Here is an 18,848-nt window from a genome sequence, read left to right as displayed (position 1 = left end):
CGATGGATCTGGTAGGGGGGCTGATCGAGGCACGGGGGAGGGGGGCGGGAGAGGTTATCGTTCCTTCGGTTTGCCCGTAATGCGGTGAGATATTTTCGCGCAGGAAAACTTCAGCGGACAAAAGCAGACAGAGAGGAACGTCCAGGCGACCGAGCACCGGCAACTTACACGGAAAGGCGAACGACACCCAACAACAAAATGTTCAACGAGCCGAGAGAGTGTCGTCTACGCACAATCTAGCCGAGCCGGCTGTTAATACGCCGGTCAACAAATCCGTGGACGTTTCCATGCCGAAGACACGATTCAGTTCCCAGGATAGAAACAAGGATGTCAAATCGTCATGTTCCCCGAGGCTGAAATACTTCCCCATAGAGAAAATCAAAAAGTTGGAAACACCTCCGTCGTTCTGTCCCGAGCCGATGGGCGCTTTGATCGCTCAACAAGATCCCAATGAATCTGGAATCTTGTACATGTCCAAGAGTCCGGAGAGAAATCGCGACAGTGGCCAAGGTGACGCCACGGTTGTCGCTCAGCATTTGCATCAGCATCAGTATCACCAACATCAACCGCAAGTAAATCCATCATTTCTTTTCTCTTTCTCTCTTTCTTTCTTTCTTTCTTTCTCTCTTTCTCTCTTTCTTTCTTTCTTTCTTTTTTTCTTTCTTTCTTTCTTTCTTTCTTTCTTTCTTCGCCACTCGGAAGACGCAAGCAAAGAATTTTAACCGGTTCCACTTTTAACACGATTCGAGAACGAATATCGCGCACACCTCGTTTCCTTCGAACGAAATATAAAAGTTAAAGTAGAAACGTTAAACGTTCGCTTCGAGCTACGATTCCAAAATGAGTGGAACGAAAGAATTAAGAGGGGGAATCCACTTTCAAAATATAAACATACGCGTATATGGTAATGTTTACTATCGAGAAATATAAAATTCTTCTGTTTATAGGAAGTAATTTGAGACAACCGAAAATTCGAACGTTATAACTCTCTTTCTCTCTCTTTCTCTATGTGTATACATGTGTGTATATATTAATTTACTTAACAATATACGCGAAGATCGATCGAATTAAAGATTGTATACTACGAATATCGTTCGTAGAGCACATTTTCGAGGATAGCGCGTTAAAGTTAAATAAATTAATCGTTTCAGAACGTGCGCATAATGTAATTTGAAACAATCGAAAATTTTTGTTTAACTTGTTGAACGAATGTAATTTATTTGCAACACCTTGAAACAAGAAACGAACGTTATAATTTTATATATATCCGAGAATTAATTTACTTAATAATATTCGTAAAGATCGATCGAATTAAAGATTCTATATTACGAATATCGTTCATAGATCATATTTTCGAGGATAGCGCGTTAAAGTTAACAAATTAATCGTTTCAGAACGTACATATAATATAATTTGAAACAATCGAAAATTCTGGTTAACTTGTTGAACGAATGTAATTTATTTGCAACACCTTAAAACAAGAAACGAACGTTATAATTTTATATATATCCGAGAATTAATTTATTTAATAATATTTATTTAATAATATTATTAAATTTATTTCATAATTAATAATTATTGAAAACAATCGAAAATTCTGGTTAACTCTTTGAAAAAAAAAAAATTAACTTGCAACAAAAATTCAAATAAAATAAGAAACGAAACGTTGGCTCGAAACGAGTATCCTGTTAAATTCGAGGATTTAATTTACTTAACATTATTCGAAAAGATCGATCGAATTAAACATTCTGTGCCACGAATATCGTAGGAGACATTTTCGAGAACAATACAATTAAAGTTAACAAATTAATCGTTTCAGAACATGCACACAATGAGCCAGCAACAGGTCACACCTCGGCAGGTAGTGCATCAGATCGGTCACGTGAATCCGCACTCGGAGAGCGCTATGCTGTCGCAACAAGTTCCGAACCTTCAGTCTCATCGTCCTCACGTGCCTCACAGCGGCCGAGAATTTTCTCCCCAGAAGAACGCTCAATCGATTTCCGCGAATCCGGAAAATCGTGGAGCTGCGACGTCTCAGCAGGCCGGTGGAAACATGTCCGAGCAAATGATGGAGCAAGGAACCGTGAAGACCGAGAAGAGCTCGCCGGGCGTCGAGGAAGATACGTACGAGAGACAGCCCGTGGGAGGTCGAAACGCGGCGCTTTACAGGCAACTGGTGATGAACAACAGGCAACAACAGGGTCAGCACAGTCCCCCGTTCCCTGGCGACGGTTCGATGGCGATGAATCAATTCGCCGTGTTGGCCAACCAGGCAAACGTTAACAATCCCCACGGTTATAATCACGTTCTGACGTGCGCCAATCTTCAAAATCCTCAAAACTCTCCGCAGAATCCGCAGAGCGTGCAGAATCCTCAGCAACTTTATCAGCAGATGCAGCAGAATATGGCGCAGCAGCAGCAGATGCAGCAAAGGGCGATGAACTATCAGATGCAAATGATGAGGAATCAAAGATGCCAGACGGCACCTCCCAATTATGGGATGACTTCACCCCAGGACGCGACCGCGACTCAGATGAGAAATTTGAGAATGATGGGACAGATGCAACCTAATTACCCCGTACAGGACCACAGCACCGTTAACGCCGCCAATGGATTGTACAGGAATAGCAATAATAACAGCAACAATAATAATAGTAATCAGTTGGCCGAGTATTCCAGCGTCAAGGCACAGTTGAAATCTTACAACGTGGACGTGGTGAACGGCAATCAGACGTTGTACAGGCCGCAGAATCAACAACAACAACAACTGCAGCAGCAGCAGCAGCAGCAGTTCATTCACTATCAACCGGATACAATCGCGTATCAACAACAAATGCAGCCTCAACAGATGCAGCAAATGCAAGCGCAACAGATACCGTTTCAACAACAGTTGTACAGGAATCCGATGATACAGGGACACCAGAACGCGATGGTCTACAATCAAGCAGGGTATAATCAGCAGATGAATCCCGGACAACAGATTATACCGATTCAGCAGCAACATTTGGAGAACAATCCGGAGAGAATGCAAGATCAGCACGGGAGGAAAAGGGGGTTGAAGTTCACGCATGGAATGATACGCGACCAAGAAAAATTGTTGGCCACGATGAAGCAGCAAAGAGTGCCGATAGATATAATGAAGAGGCAATTCGAAACGTTGTTGAACGAGCAACGAAAGCATTTGGAGTATCTGGAGCAGCAGGAGAACATATTGGACGAGACGAAGCCCATGGTGGTGACACGGAAGAGGAAGCAGCAAGACGAGAAGCCCGAATGGATGATTCATTTAACACCCCCGAGATTATCTTATCTGGAAATAGAGAGAATGCAAGAGCAACGAAGAAAGGAACGGGAATCTCGCGAAATAGAGATGATGCAACAGCAACAACAACAACAGCACCAGCACCAGCAACAGCAACATCACCAGCACCAACAACAGCAACATCACCAGCACCAACAACAGCAACATCACCAGCATCAACAACAGCAACATCACCAACAACAGCATCAACAGCAGAACCAGCACCAGCACCAACACCAACAACAGCAACAGCATCAACAATATCAGACGATGGACGAAATGTCGCATCAACAGGTTCCCGTACAGGCCATCAATCAGCAAAATTATCAGCATTATCGGCAACAGGCTAATTGGCAACAGCAACAGAGAACTTCGAGGCAATATAACAGTGCTCGACCTTATGCTGTTCCAGGTCCCGGCAACGTGAACGAATCGATAAAGACGATGAAATATCAACAACAAAACGTGCCCCATCAGTATCATCAGTACCAACAATCGTATCAACATCATCAGCAACCTTATCAACACGCTCACCAGCATCTTCATCAACAGTCTCATCAGGAATATTACAATCCCCAACAGTATCAACAGTATCAGCAGTATTATCAGACTCTTGCTGCCCAACAACAGAATCGCGAACACGTTCAACCGTCCGAACAATTGGCCGTGTACGAGGATCAAAGGCCGTCCACGGAGCCGTCCAGTTTGTTGAAGATACGCAGATACAGGAACGAGATCCGGCCTCAGAGGCGAAACAACGGATTGCAGGAGCCTGAGATGGCGAAGAGGCAATTGGAGGAGTTTAGAATATCGGCGGAAATCAGGAAGGGATTGGAATACATAGCCAATATGGCCCCTAAGAAACGGGTGGCGAGATTGAACGGGATGCAAGAGAGCAACGAGTTGGACTCGCAGTTTCAGCAACGTTTGATCACGTCGGCGTTGCCCCAATCCGTTCAAAGAATATCCGCCAACGGTTTGGAGAACAGTAGGAATCCGAACAACCCGCCGATCCAACGATTGTCCAACTTGAAGAAGATGGAACACGAGTATTTGAGGGAGTATCCCAGGCAGAAGCAGACGAATCCGAGGACGTGTTACAGCGTCCCGGCCGAAAGGGAGAATGGCTCGATGGCCATGGATCAGCAACAACAATTGCAACAGTTCCAACACCAGATCATCTCCCAACAACAATTCCCTGTTGCGCAGAACACGAGCAAATCTTACAACGAAAGGAATCAACAATTGTTGCCACGAACGAACTCGACGTCGTACAGATTCGACGCGAATTATCCTCAACATTATCAACAGATGCAGCAATATTATCAAAATTCAAAAAATTTGGCTAGGAATCACGGGGAGGGCGATATGGGATCGACTCAAAGAATAGAGCAGAACAAGGGGAATTTCGATCACGCGGGCGGTGACGCGAGCGAAAATATGAATAACGGGGCGATGCATGGACAGGTGGCGGATGGGAAGATACCGTATCAAAGGATATATTACAGCCAGCCGGATATTCACGAGTCGAGAACAATCGGGGGTGTGAGATATTTGGCCAGGAAACAGGATTACATGCCCAATCAGTAGCGGATCATGACGAAATGAAAATTTTAAATGATTTGACAAACTTCTTTTCTTTTCTTTTTTACATCGTTTTATTTTTTTGTAGTTTTGTTTTGATTGGCACGTCTTTTGTGCATTTTTTTAGAAGAACTTTTTATTGTCTTTGTATGTGATTTTTTAATTATTTTGTAGCGAACCCGCTCCTTTGAATCAACGAGTCATTTTATTCTGTGACTCTGCTTGATTTCAATGGGATGTGGTTTGGATTTTTATGAATTTTTGAGAATAAAATGTTTTTAATAACCCCTTTTTAAAACCATCGATCTTTCTTTTGTCTCGAGGAAATATTTTGAGAAAGATAATAACAGGCAAAAGTATCGCGAGCTCGTCGACTCGGAACGATAACGAACGCGTCCACGAGGTCCTATTTCGTCCTATTCATCTCGGATAGTTGTTCCCTTTCGACCAGCCAAGTACATCCTCGTTGCTAGAATCGTTGCTTTTCTTCCTTCCTTCCTTCCTTCCTTCCTTCCTTCGCGCGCTATTGTCTCGCGCTCTGTTTCCACGGAATTTCGCTCTCATCTAGAGATTGCTGTCTGCCAATGGAATACCTTCCATCGACAAAAGTACGTTTGTCTCTTATCCCTTCCTTCCCTCCCTCTCCCGCCTAATAATTTCTAATTTCTAACGCCGTTGGAAACGAAATTACGATGTTGATATATATATCGATACGCCCTGTTCTGCTTTTGTTTTTCTTTTCCCCACATGACAGCAAAAATGTTCTAAATTTACGGAAAAATAAGAAAAAAAAAAAAAAGAAAATTCCTTAATGTAATATAAAATTCGCCGTGAATGAAAAAGATCAATTAAAAATTTAGTGGAAAACATGGATTGCGGGTATCACAATTACATGGACGAGATGCTCCAGATACTTAACGAAATCGAATGCAGGTAAATTGTTTCGTTTTCCCTTCGAAGGGAAAGAAATTGAAGATAATATACTGTAATGTATTATTCTCGAATCGAAGAGAGAGAGAGAGAAAAAAAAAGAGAAAAAAATTCTTGCAGACAACCAGAACCGGAAATATGCAACATCAGATGCCCACCGTTCGGCTGTCCACGAGGGCCTTGTCCAGGAATATGTTGCTATCAAGGCTTGTGCGATGCTTGCTCCACGTCGAAAATGCCCTGTGATCCACCACCCCAACAGCCACCCAAGTGTCGAGCACCGCCCGTATGCTGCCTAAGAAATTACGCCAAGTCGGTCGGCTATCCTCCAGAATCTCCCCTCTCCCCGGTCAGCGCCCGATTGCGTTCCAAGTATTGCATGGAAATATTGGCAAATATCTGTCGTCCCCCATATTGTACCACTGTGCCAATTTGCCCGTCACCCTGTTCCACACCCCTGCCCTCCAACTGCCCTCATCCTTGCTACTGATTAATTATTATCCATCGACTCTTGAGAATTTTTTGAAAATTGTTTTTTCTTTTTTTTTTTAATGAAACGTATAAAGGAAAATTGTCATATAAATTTCAAATTGTTAATTACGTTCATTGTCAAAGATAAAGATTGTATATTTACCTTTTTTTAAAGAGATAAATGTATAATAATAATTTGCATGTTAAAAATAAACATTTTTTTGGAAATATAAGGACAATATAAATATTGTATTCCAATGTTGTATATTTTTTTCATAAAGGAAAAACAGTGAAATTACGATACAACAGATCGTTCTTATAAAGGAAGATTGTCATTTTACATATCAAATTATTAATTACGTTCACTGCCAAAGATAAAGATTGTATATTTAAAGAGATAAATGTATAATATAACAATTTGTATGTTAAAAATGAACTTTGGAAATATTTCTCTGGAAATATAAGGACAAATGTTGTATTCCAATGTTGTATATTTTTTTCATAAAGAATTAAGAATAAAATTACGATAGATTGTTCTTTTCAAAAAAAAAAGAAAAAATATTTCGCGTACATGAATTTGCATACACGTTCCTCGTTATCCTCTACATCCGTTACATCCGTCTAACGAATACAAAGTGAATTTCTAATTTGATCAAGAGTTTGGGACGATTAGCAAAGTTCAAGAACTCGCGAAACTGGATAAACTTTGACTAATTTTGGATTAAACCCGAAAGAGCCAAAGCAATCTATACACATATATATATGTATATATATATATAATCATCAGCGATATTAGGTTGGAGCATCAAGTGGTGGCGTGATTTGCCGCTTCCCCTAATCGAGTTTAAACTTTAATTAAAAAACTCAATTGTGAAATTTGTCTTTGAGCATCGTGAAAGATAATCGAGATAGGAGGATGATGTTTCAATTTCGATAATCGATATCTGTGTGAAGTTGGAGAGGTTAATTGCTTATCGACATACGCAGACAATTATATCTACATATATAGCGAATTTTTTAAAATATCATCGAATGAGAGAAAGATTTTAAATCGTTTTGTATCGGGCAAAATGGAGGAGAAGAGGAACGAAGAAAGAATGGAGGAGGAAACGAAGAGGAAAATAATCGATCATCTCTATGAATTTAATACGACGCAGATCATTAATTGTTTTTTACGCAACTCAAATATATACTACACGAAAGAGCAGGACAAAGAGGAGGTTGGAGGAAATTTTTCTCCCGTCTAGCTTGATTACTCGTAATTATCCTTCGTATCCATCGTAGATCGTTGGCCGTCCATCGGAATACGTGAAGCAAATGTTAATGACAACCGAGGAGAGGACGCAATACGTTATGAAATGGAGGCACAAGCTCAGATTACCATTCTGCATGAATAGCGAGCATTGCTACTTCCACATCAGCCCCAACATCGTCGTATTTCAACAATTCACCCCTGGCATGTACTTGAGCGTGATGGTGACGATTCGAAACGTGACGCCGGTAATTCGATTCGAACGTTTTTTATAAACGCGATCCACTTTTCTTCTCGTGAATAAAATTGTAAAGTTACATAAAAAAAAAAAAAAAAAAAGGTATCGAGATACGTGAAAAACATCTACGAGACTAATCCTTTCTTCGCCGTGGAATTTTGTGGTGCCAATTTCTCGACGATGATCGCGCCTGGTCTCTCCGTTACTTACAAAGTGAAATTCATGCCCGAGAGAAAGGAAGATTATCAATATCAGTTAAAATTCGCGACAGATATTGGAGACATAATCATACCTGTCATAGGTGAGATATGTTTATATATCTTCTTAATAACGAGATCGATTGAAAATTTTGAATAGATATTAGAAGAAAAAAATTAAAAAAAGAAAGATCAAAAGAGATTTAATTAACGATTTAGCGATCAGTCCGAGAGGGATCTTGGATTTTCCCGATCGTATCGAGATACCGGCTACAGCGGCCAAGATCCCCTCTTTGAAAACGATATTTGTGCGCAATGTGGGGGATATAGCAGCTGCTTTCACTCTTTATACCGACAAGTGAGTTTCGTTTCACTTAAAAAAAAAAAGAAAAAAAGCACAACATCAACAACGACGATAACGATCGCATAAAATTGCAGCCCTTGCTTCTGGATCGAGCCTTCGAAGGGAAGAATAGAGGAGGAGGAATCGCTTCAGTTTATCGTACACTTTTTGTCCAACAAGGCTGGAGATTTCGAGGCGAACCTGTTCCTCGAATACGACACCGGTATATATCAATAGGCGAAGGCGATCGAGAATCGATATCTGTTGCGTTTGATATCTGTTCCAGGTGAAAAGTTGTGTATCGATCTGCAGAGTTCGGCCGAAAATTGTCAAATTCGAATCGACAGAGGCACAGTCAGATTGGAGGAGACATTCTTGGGCCTGTCGAGGAGCAAGACCCTGTTGATCCACAATAGAAGCAATTACACGGTCAAGTATAAGTGGATGCTTTTCGAGAGCATCGAGGCGGACAACGAGCGAAAAGAACAGTGAGCGAGACGATATGTACAATTCTTGTTCGAGTAACAAAAATATAATCAACTTTTTACAATCGCAGTTACAAGAAATTGAGCCAACTGATTTACGAGAACGAGCTGCCCCGTTGCGTCAACCTCGATTATTACAACGTGTGTACACCTAATATCCATAAACTGATTTATCAACGTATCTACACGGATCAGCTCGAGTCGCTGGTGAAAGAAACGTTCGAGTATAAAAACATGTATTTCTTTCTCTCACCCATAGTGAGTATATTTCGATTTCAAGAATCGAATTCATCCTCCAAAATCCAAATTATTATTATCCAATTATTATTATCCAAAATCCTCCTTTTATCGTTCAATTCGAATGGATTTACGATTGGAAAGAGTTTTTTTCCCCCCTTCCCTAGGAGGCAGAAATTTGGCCGCAATCGTCCATCGAAGTGACAGTCTATTTTCGCGCGGTGGAGCTCGGTGAAATAACGAGCACCGCTTATCTAGAGGTAACTGGTCGCGAAGAAAGGATACCAGTGACGTAAGAAAAATTATATATATAAGATTCTTCCTTCCCCTCCCGCTTTTCACGCCAAATAATATTCTTTCGCCAACAGTCTTTACGGAACAGGGAAAGGACCGATTTTACAGTTGAACGTTCTCACCATCGATTTGAGCAACATCTACATGTGTTCCGTGCACAATTACGAGGTACGAATCCATCCCATACAGATTTCGTAGCGATTCTTCCATTCTTTCGTCAAAATTAATCTCACCCCAAAAACCGCGAATCAAATCAAGAATATTGTTTATTAACCCTCCCCCATTGTTTCAGATAATAGCTGGGAACAGAGGGCACATTTGCGGAACACTGATTTACAAGGAAAAGCCAACCGATTTCGGTGGCACGATCAACGTGACACCCCCCAGTCTCAATCTGAAACCGGACGAGCTGAAATCCTTCAATTTGTCGTTTTCCTCGAATTATAAGGGTGAATTCGTGGAGAGGGTCGATTTCGTGGTGAAAGAGACCCTCGAGGTGCTCAGCTTGCATATCAAGTACGTTGCAAGGGATCGATGGAGGAATGATCTACCGGTCGACACGACACGAGACACCCCTTCTCACGATGCGTCGCCTCTTTGCGTGTTACAGGGGTTGCATCATATGCCCGACTCTGCACTTCGACAAGGAGAGCCTCGATTTCGGGACGACGGCCCTCGGTACGTGACATTATCTTTGAATTAGGGTCGTGCATTTGGAAGAAGATTTCGTCGAAAATCTTGAAGATCGAATACAAAGCTCTTGAATATTATTCACATTTCATTTAATCATTTAATAAAAGATAAAAAAAAAAAAAGAAAATAATCGAACGATCCTCATCCCAGGTTTCAGTACGAGGCAAGACGTATATTTGCATAATCTAGCCCTGATACCAGTTGCCTTCACCTTAACCGTGCTGAACGACGGGGATGAAGTGGCATTGACTCACGAAGAGTTCGCGAGAAGTCAAACGAAACCGTCCTTCCCGAGCAATCCCCGAGAATTCGAGGTCTCGCCCGAGGAAGGGGTTGTAGCTTCCAACGATTCCATGAGAATCAAGGTACCTACGATCCCCCTTCTCCCTTTTCCATTCACAGTTTTTCGAATCATGGCTTGCTATTCGAAAACTACACCATAGCTGATTTACACGGCCAATATCGCGCGCATCGGTCACACGATGATTCAAGTCGACATGTGGGATTCCGGCTCTCACCCCGTCCTGTTGCCGATCACATTCAGCGGCAAAGTGTCTCCATTGACGATCGTTCCCCAGGACATCACGGTCCGATTCTGCTTCCTCAATTATCCGTATTCCAGAACCATCGACGTGACCAACAATTCGGACATAGACGGATACTTTTATTTCATACCGCAACAAGTAACTATTTTATATATATATATATAGATTGTTTTCGATCCTCGTTGTTCGAAGCCGCGTAAAAAATCGAAGTTTCCCATAATTGATGGAATAAAAGAAAAAAGACTCTTCTTAAGACTCTTTCGTATTGTTCATGAAATAATAAAATTCAACTGACTCGAGTCGGCACGCCACGGTTATATAGGAAATGTTGGTGATATTGCTTTATAAAGATAGGGTACAAAAATTGGATTTTCTTTTTCCCGATTCAGGTCACGGAAGACGAAACGATGATATGCTCGTTCTCCAAGTATCAAGGATACGTGAAATCTCACAAATCGTGTACAATCGATGTCACTATTATGATGAAGGATTTAGGCACTTACACACTCACGTTAAAGTAAAAAGAAAAGAAAAACGATCAGATTCGATTACTTTTAAATTACTTACATCGATAGAGTGTACAAGTGTATATTGTTCGATCAGTATGTATGCAATGGGAAGCACGTTTCCATTATCGTACGTGAGGATAACGTGCACCGGTCAGGGGGCTGTTGTCTCGACGGATCCAAGCATCCTGGACTTTGGCAGGGTGAAAGTTCTCGAGGAGAAGAAGATGAATTTCGAGCTGATCAACGATTCACCTATCCCCACTCAATTCGCTAGAGAGGTATATTTCTTTTCATCGTCCGACTTGATTATCCCTTTGCGCTCCAATGGGTGACTCTCAGTCATTCGACTCGGTTCGATGCGGCGATAATATTTATTTACGTTCGATTGTTTTGAAATATCGCTTCGTGAATAGATTTCTAAGCTATCCACGTATATAATTTTATAAAACGTAGAATAATATATTGTCGAATGAATTTTTTTAATATCAGATTAATATATTAAATATTTATTTTCTTTGAAATTTAAAATTATAGTATTTTTAAAAGTTTAGAAAAAATTTTTAGTTAATAATTTTGAAATAATAATTTTTTTATTTATAATAAAAAGTAATGCGAATGAAAATTTATAAAATAATAGAAAATAGAATTATAATTTTTTATCTTTTTTATCAGGATCGATTAAAATTTTTTTAAAAATTTTAAATATCTCGAAAATAGGAGAGTTATATTTATATAATTTTTTTTTGCAACATTAAAATTATGAACATAGATTTAGAAATTAAATGTTATTCGAACTTATTTATATCTAATTTTTTAAAAAATAAATTTTAATAGATAAAATAGATTTTTTTTATATCAAATTAGATGCGGATCGAATTACATTTTCGCTACATTTAATCTGAATTTGATAGTCATGGGAATAGAAATATTATTTTCAAAGTTTTTGAGTTTTGTGCGAAGATGAGTTTAATTTTTCGTTATTGAATAACGAAATTATTTCTATTCGTTAAGAAATTGAGAGAAAGAAAATAATGATGAAAATAGAGATGTAGTATAAGAAGATGAAAAATAAGAATAATAGACGATGAATGTGAGAGCACGTTATTGTAACGTTTGCTCTCAATGAAATAAGAAAGATGAAAGACATTTCATCGCGATACTTGCCCTGACAAACCAATCACTTTATTATTAAAATATCGCAAAACAACAGATTTTAATATCCACCAAATTTTCTTTCTTTATACGTAAAGATATATAAAATATTAAAAAGTTTTATACGTTAATTCATGTATGAATTAACGTATAATCATTTTAAGCTAGCTAAGAAATTCATCAACCGTGAAAATCGTGTTGGATTCGGCCTGGAGCGCAAAGGGTTATTCATTAATATAATTCGAGGAGTATCGTTGACTTTTCTTCTTCTTCTTCTTAAAGAAACAGAACAATTCATCGTGGATCATGGATCCAGAGTTTGGTGATCTGTTGCCTCACGAGTCGAAAACCATTACCATCAAAGTGTTCCTAGTGAACGCTGGTGTGTACAAAGACAAGATCATGTTGTCCGTGATCGACAGCAGAACCATTCACGTGGAGGTAAAAGTGATCGGATACGGATGCAGCGTGATTTTCACTCCTCAAATCTTCCCTGTCTTCGACTGGGGCCTACTTTTCAGGTTTCGATCGTCCATTAACATTCGTCGAACGAATTTCATCGTATTCTCAGATCCTCTCACAATCTAAATTAATAATAAGGAATCGTGAGGCATCCTCGAGAATAGATAATGGCGTAATTCGTGTTTGAAAATTAATATTTAAGAAAAGAATAGCTTTAGTATTAACTCGGCTTTTACGCCATTATTTAAATTAAAATTAAAGTAAGATTAATTTCACTGATCGGCTCTTCACATCGCACGACTCTTCCATTTAACTCAAAATGCAATTTCGAAACAAACGCGAGTTTAGAACGTGAAGAGGTTCGAGCTTCTTATATTAATTATATTATATTCAAATAATTGTTATTGGTACAGTCATCAACATATAAATCGCACGATAACACTGATGAATCGGGGCACCGTGGGGTATCAAATGATATTTATAAATGAACCAGATATACATTTCCGACGTGGCCAATTGTTGTCTACGAAAAAGTAAGAAAGAACCGTTTCTCACGTTCACGGCGTTATACTAACGCTGAATAAATCTTTGAAAATGTAGCAGCAAGTTCAAAGTGGAGCCTCAAATCGTTCATATACCCGCCGGAGAAACGAGAGAGGTCAATTGCCGATTATTCTGGGAGGTGTGAGTATATTTGTTGAAATAATTATTCGCGTGCAACAAGAATTTTCTCTTTATTCGAGTCTCAATAATGTATTAGGAACGAGCTTGTGGTGGAAAAGTGGTACGTCTTCGGCCAGTTACAAGACATAGGGAAAAGGGAATTGATCGACACGTCGTCTTTCACAATTACATTGACGGAACCATATATTGTGTTCAATAAAAAGATGCTAGAATTTCGCGTGGACAAATGCCCCACTGAAGATAAATTGCAGCAAACAGGTTTTTAGTTGAATGAAATATAGGCGGAGGTTTGACAATCGAATTCGTGGTAAATTAATTATTATCGATTCGTGCGATTATTTAAATTTAAATTCATTTTTGGAAACGCACTTAAATCGATTTTTAAATTGATCAATGATGGTGAACCTCTGATATTGTAAAGAATGTAATATGATGTTAAATTATGCTCGTTGTCAATTATTGTCGAAGAGCAGCATTGATATTTTGCGAGACTAGTCATGATTGTCAACGAATTAATATGAAAGCTAAGAATTAATATGAAATATCGAAAGCAAAATAATTAATTCGTTTTTAAGACAAGTAGACAACTGAAATTAATAAAACGAGTATATTTTGAATGCGAATTCGTTAATTGTCAGACCTCGTTGTGGGATTAGAATTCTTCCGAACATTGTTTATGATTATTCTTGTGTTCCAGATGAATTACTCGTGACCAATCAGTCGAATCTGGATCTGAACGTGACTCTTTCGACGAAAGAGCCGTTTTATTTGATAACACCTAAGAAAAAACGGGTTCAAACGATGAAACTTGTTCTGGTCGATAAAATTTCCACGAAAATTACCGTTTTCTTCTCCTTCGACACAAAAACCAAGAATTTTTATTCGAAAATCTACGAGGAGGTTCTTCTGTTCGAGTATCGGGAACATCCTAATCGCGTAAATTTTACATTTTTCATAAAGTTGTAATCGATGTCGATCGCCAAATCCAATTTCGAATCGGAGAACCATTAACGATTCGAGGAAAAATATCCATCTTTCAGGACAAAATAATATGCAAGGGTTACGTGAATTATCCAAACATTCTCATAGAGCCGAACGATTTTACAATTAACTGCGAGTTGGGCTGCAGCGCCGAGAAGATGTTGACGTTAACCAATAACGGGCCCGTATCGGTTGTGTATAAATTCCTGTGGCTCGAAAGTTCCATCGATATAAAACGCGATACGCCCGTCAAACTGGTGAGTTCGATTATCGTTTAATTTTCCACGCGCGGAGAGAATTCTTCGCGCGTTAAGAAACCGTGCTCGTCAATGTGTCATACGTGCCATCTAAATTGTTCGAAGGGATGCCCTGGATGTCCGTCGCAGGAACAATTAGAGTTGAAGAAGGACGTTTTCGTGGCAGCCGAGACATGCGAAGATCCTTGCACAAGCGACAGGCAAAACGGAAGTGGAAACGGACACGCGATAGCGCCACCCGTAAATTGTACGAACGATCGACACTCTCTTAACACTTCCTCCCGTTAATCGCGAAAAATTGTCACTTTTCTTTCTACAGCGCCCGTTTCAGAGAAACAAGAAACGATAGATGGGAACCTCGAGAAAAATAATTATCAATCGGCATCCAAACAAGAAATTAGAAAATTTCTATTGGAAATCGTTGAACAATATTTCGAGAAGGACGACGATCTGATCGTGTTGCAAAACATGAATGACTATCCTCCACGAATCGATTACATCAACGAGGTTAATGGAAATGAAATGGAGATGTTAAAGAGATATATATATATAATCCTTCCTTCCCTCCGTTCGAGCTTTAAAAGATTTTCTTTCGAAGCTAAAATTCGAATATATTTATTATTTCCACAAAGAAATATAACGATTCGATTTTATCGCCATCCACGAAAATCCATCCGTAAAAATATACTTTCAGGTTTTGCAGATTATTCCAAACGAGGGAACAGTGCTTCCGTATTCCGTGCAACGAGTTCACATAGGATTTCATGGCTTCGAATGGCTTCAAATAAAAGCTACAGCTGTCTGCCAGATTTTACGGGGGCCAACCGAGAATGTTCATCTATTCGCCCGGGCGGACAACGTTCGATACGATATCGACAACGATGTTATCGATTTTGGCCAACAAGTATCCATGCTTAATATTCGAAAATGTAAAATGTAATATTTATTAAATACGTTTGAATGGAATATATTTTTTTAATATATCTAGTTGTTTCTGCAACGCCAATGTAAGAATGTCACTTTAAAAAATATCTGCACGATAACGTTCGATTTCGAGATAAAAGATGCTATAAAGACCTTCGACGAGGAGTTCAATCGTTTCAATTTACATCCATTAAAGATCGAGCCGGTGAGCGGCTGTGTGAATCCTGAATCGTGCGTGCAATTTCAAGTGGATCATATTGCGATAACGCTTGGTCGTATCGATCATCATTTCCAATTGGAGGTAAATACACAATTCCTCGCAATTTAATTTTTAAATAATTTCTGTAATACGACGATACGTTGTAAAGATTGTATACACTTATTTTTGTAAAATATTATATTTTTTTTCTATATTCTATCATAAAATATTATATCTTGAAAGGATATATGCATAAAAGTATATAAAGTGTGTAAATAAATTTTACAATTGGAATTGAATAGAATGATGAAAAAATGTATAATATTATCTGAAAGTTTAAGAGTATATAAAATGATATGATACAAGATTATCATTGTTGAAAATTTCGATCGATATCATGATAAAATTTAAACAATCTGAGAAGAATTTCATCTCCTTTCCAATTATATTGCCAAATTTTGTTGGTAAAAACTTTAGCTTTATTATTAATTTGATATTTTCCTGTAATTTCTGAGGGGATATTTTTCTGAAAAAAAAAGAATTTTTATTCAATTATTTTTACGGTTCTGAATATTTATATTCTTGTACTGTTTCCATTCAGATTGGTCACTTAATGCCCATCATGATCAAAGTAGTCGCTTATGGAGTTTTCCCCCAAGTCTATCTGAGCATTCCCAAAGGAAAATTGCACCAGCACCATTCCATCGAATTGGAATATTCAGCGATACAATCATTGACGGATTACATAACGGATAACGTAAGAAATTTGACAATTTTCCGAACATTCGCAGAAACATTAATCGAATTAAATGTCGCACAGACAGTGGAGAAAGAGGTTGCCCAGAAGAAAAACGATTTATTGGAAACAGACATGGAAATACTAGCCGGTAAATTTAAATAATTTTATCGTCATCATCCAAGGAATTTAACTTTATAATAAGAATCGTTGAGATTTATCGTGGTTAAATGTTAATGTTTTCATTCGAATAAAAAAATGAGAGAATTAATCAACTCTCGAGTGTTTTTTTTTTTTTTTTTTTTTTTAAAGAATGTTCCTCGTTTCTTTTATATTTGATATTATATTTGTTTCATTCGAGCCGAGGAATGGTGCGTTATCTCGCACGAGGAGACGTTTCCACGAACGATGGACATCGACATGGCTGTGGAAAGATTGTGCGCAAAGAAGTTCATCGATGAAAATACATACATCTTGATGCAGCATACGATTCAAAAGAAGGAGCCGATCCCCCAACTTTTTTCATGCGAGTATATTATCGGTACGTTTTCCTCCTCTTAATCTTTTTCTTTTTTTCTTTTACTTTATCGAACGTAATTGTGCACATTTACATTATTCGATCCGATACATTATGCAATCTCGATTGGAAAATTTTAAACGTACACTCTTACACAAAAAAATAAAGAAAAAAAGTGACAATTGCCAGGGATTTTTCGATAAATTTTTAGAAATATTTCTAGACTTCTATCTAAAAAAAAAAAAAAAAAAAAACAAACAAAGATTCATTGAGGAAACAAAATTAAAAATAAGTACAATGAATATACAGATACTTTGTGTCTTTTTCCTTTTCGTGATATTCAATCGCAAAAGATATTAAACATCTTTTATTGCTGTTATCACATGCCTATATAAAAATTGAATTGGAATTAATTCTGCATGCGGAAGTAAAAGTCGCGTTATAACTCACTCAGCGCACGCCATTTTGACCGAGAGTGTATATATATATATATATATATATATGTGTGTATCTCATTTCAAAAACGATCAATTATTCATAGAGATTTCCTTTAATACTTAATAAGATAAGTATCAGTGATTTACCTTGTTCCCAGATATGAATTACGTGATCATCGAACGCATCGCTCATTATTCGGTCAATATAATTAATTACGGGCCATGGATCGTGAACATGAAAATGAAACCGTTAGGAAAGAAAGATTATCTCGCGAAAAACGGTATCGTGGTGCATTTAATGAAAAACATCAACGTGCCGGTCGGAGATTACGCCGTTCTACAAGTGACTTGGTATCCAACCCAAGAGAAATTCTCCGAGAAGAGCACGAACGTGAAATACACGATTTACATTGAAGTAAGCCCGGTCATCTCAAATTTGATCTGAGTTAATAAACAGGTTAAAAATTAATTTTAGGTGTCACACGGATGCACGATACCTGTGACCATAAAAGGGATAGTAACTTATCCATACGTAACTGTCAATACAAAATTTTTGGATTTCCAAGATGTCGTCGTGGGAGAATGTTTGGTTCTTAATATCCTGGTCAAAAACGAGTAATAAGATTCGCTTTACTTTTGAGATTATTAGATAGTTATTTATTAAAGAATTAAGTATATTTTTTTTTAACTTTTCCCTTTTTTTCATCGTTCTAATAACTTGCGCACTGATATATAGATAATGATATATAGATAATATATAGATATAGATAGATAAATGAATTTTCAAGCCATATCAGAATATTTACACAGTACTCGAATGGACGAGCATTTTATTCGTTGCGATCAATGTTCTACGTGTTTCTTGTAATTTCGATTAATATGCTTTTTTTTTATCTTCATATTACATTTCACAATAATTAAGAAATCTTTGTCACATTTGATTATCACAGCAGATCAAATTATTCTATTCTGCCTTTGTTCCGATTGAGATCTGTATAGAGAATATTTGGATTTACATCCTCGTGTGTAGATCCTCGTGTGTGAAAATATCGAAATGAATGAAGTTCGGCCGAGTGACCTATATAAATTCCTGGAAATGCGTACAGGAGTACTAGAAGCGAGAAAAAACTGTTGACTCAGCTGTGTGTAGCTCATGAGAACGTGGGCAGCTTTTTTTCCATTGGTAAAAAAAGTCTTGTTTCTCGGTGTTTGTGAGAACCATTGGCGTAACTGATTGATTATTCTTCATTTTCTCGTACATAACATTAGCGTAATCATCGTATCATTTTTTTCTTTTTTTTTTTTTTTTTTTTTTTTTTTTTTCCCCCTTTTTTTTTTTTTTTTTTTTTTTTTTTTTTTTTTTTTTTAATTCATTTTTATCTCCGTTTCTTATTTTATTTTATATTTTATTATTTTT

At 38.0% G+C, this 18,848-nt stretch overlaps 4 protein-coding genes across 4 annotated transcripts; all 4 read left to right on the top strand.

The window, feature by feature from the left end:
• Window positions 1-2: 2 nt before the first annotated feature.
• On the top strand, window positions 3-5,171 carry LOC102680604 (putative mediator of RNA polymerase II transcription subunit 12). Its single transcript, XM_031515358.1, has 3 exons — window positions 3-11; window positions 90-572; window positions 1,820-5,171. The coding sequence occupies exons 1-3, from the start codon at window positions 3-5 to the stop codon at window positions 4,892-4,894; spliced, it is 3,567 nt and encodes a 1,188-aa protein (XP_031371218.1). The 3' UTR covers window positions 4,895-5,171.
• Window positions 5,172-5,679: 508 nt separating this feature from the next.
• Window positions 5,680-6,308, top strand: LOC102680464 (keratin-associated protein 10-3-like). Its single transcript, XM_006610108.2, has 2 exons — window positions 5,680-5,821; window positions 5,939-6,308. The coding sequence occupies exons 1-2, from the start codon at window positions 5,757-5,759 to the stop codon at window positions 6,306-6,308; spliced, it is 435 nt and encodes a 144-aa protein (XP_006610171.1). The 5' UTR covers window positions 5,680-5,756.
• Window positions 6,309-7,606: 1,298 nt separating this feature from the next.
• On the top strand, window positions 7,607-11,094 carry LOC116186865 (hydrocephalus-inducing protein homolog). Its single transcript, XM_031515357.1, has 13 exons — window positions 7,607-7,789; window positions 7,882-8,080; window positions 8,196-8,334; window positions 8,415-8,542; window positions 8,606-8,807; window positions 8,876-9,062; window positions 9,209-9,333; window positions 9,410-9,503; window positions 9,628-9,784; window positions 9,864-10,013; window positions 10,179-10,393; window positions 10,472-10,711; window positions 10,963-11,094. Exons 1-13 carry the CDS (start codon window positions 7,607-7,609, stop codon window positions 11,092-11,094), a joined length of 2,151 nt encoding a protein of 716 aa, XP_031371217.1.
• Window positions 11,095-11,172: 78 nt separating this feature from the next.
• On the top strand, window positions 11,173-18,128 carry LOC102680332 (hydrocephalus-inducing protein homolog). The gene is made up of 16 exons (XM_031515376.1): window positions 11,173-11,360; window positions 12,517-12,755; window positions 13,110-13,229; window positions 13,297-13,380; window positions 13,457-13,638; window positions 14,078-14,316; window positions 14,421-14,618; window positions 14,724-14,865; window positions 14,938-15,125; window positions 15,313-15,522; window positions 15,607-15,843; window positions 16,343-16,498; window positions 16,562-16,628; window positions 16,839-17,018; window positions 17,590-17,846; window positions 17,907-18,128. The coding sequence occupies exons 1-16, from the start codon at window positions 11,178-11,180 to the stop codon at window positions 18,048-18,050; spliced, it is 2,826 nt and encodes a 941-aa protein (XP_031371236.1). The 5' UTR covers window positions 11,173-11,177; the 3' UTR covers window positions 18,051-18,128.
• The last annotated feature ends 720 nt before the right edge of the window (window positions 18,129-18,848 follow it).

Source organism: Apis dorsata, unplaced genomic scaffold (assembly GCF_000469605.1).
Source record: "Apis dorsata unplaced genomic scaffold, Apis dorsata 1.3 scaffold_68, whole genome shotgun sequence".
NCBI lineage: Eukaryota > Metazoa > Arthropoda > Insecta > Hymenoptera > Apidae > Apis > Apis dorsata.
Note: the sequence above shows the minus strand (reverse complement) of the source record. Positions and strands in the feature narration are given on the sequence as shown.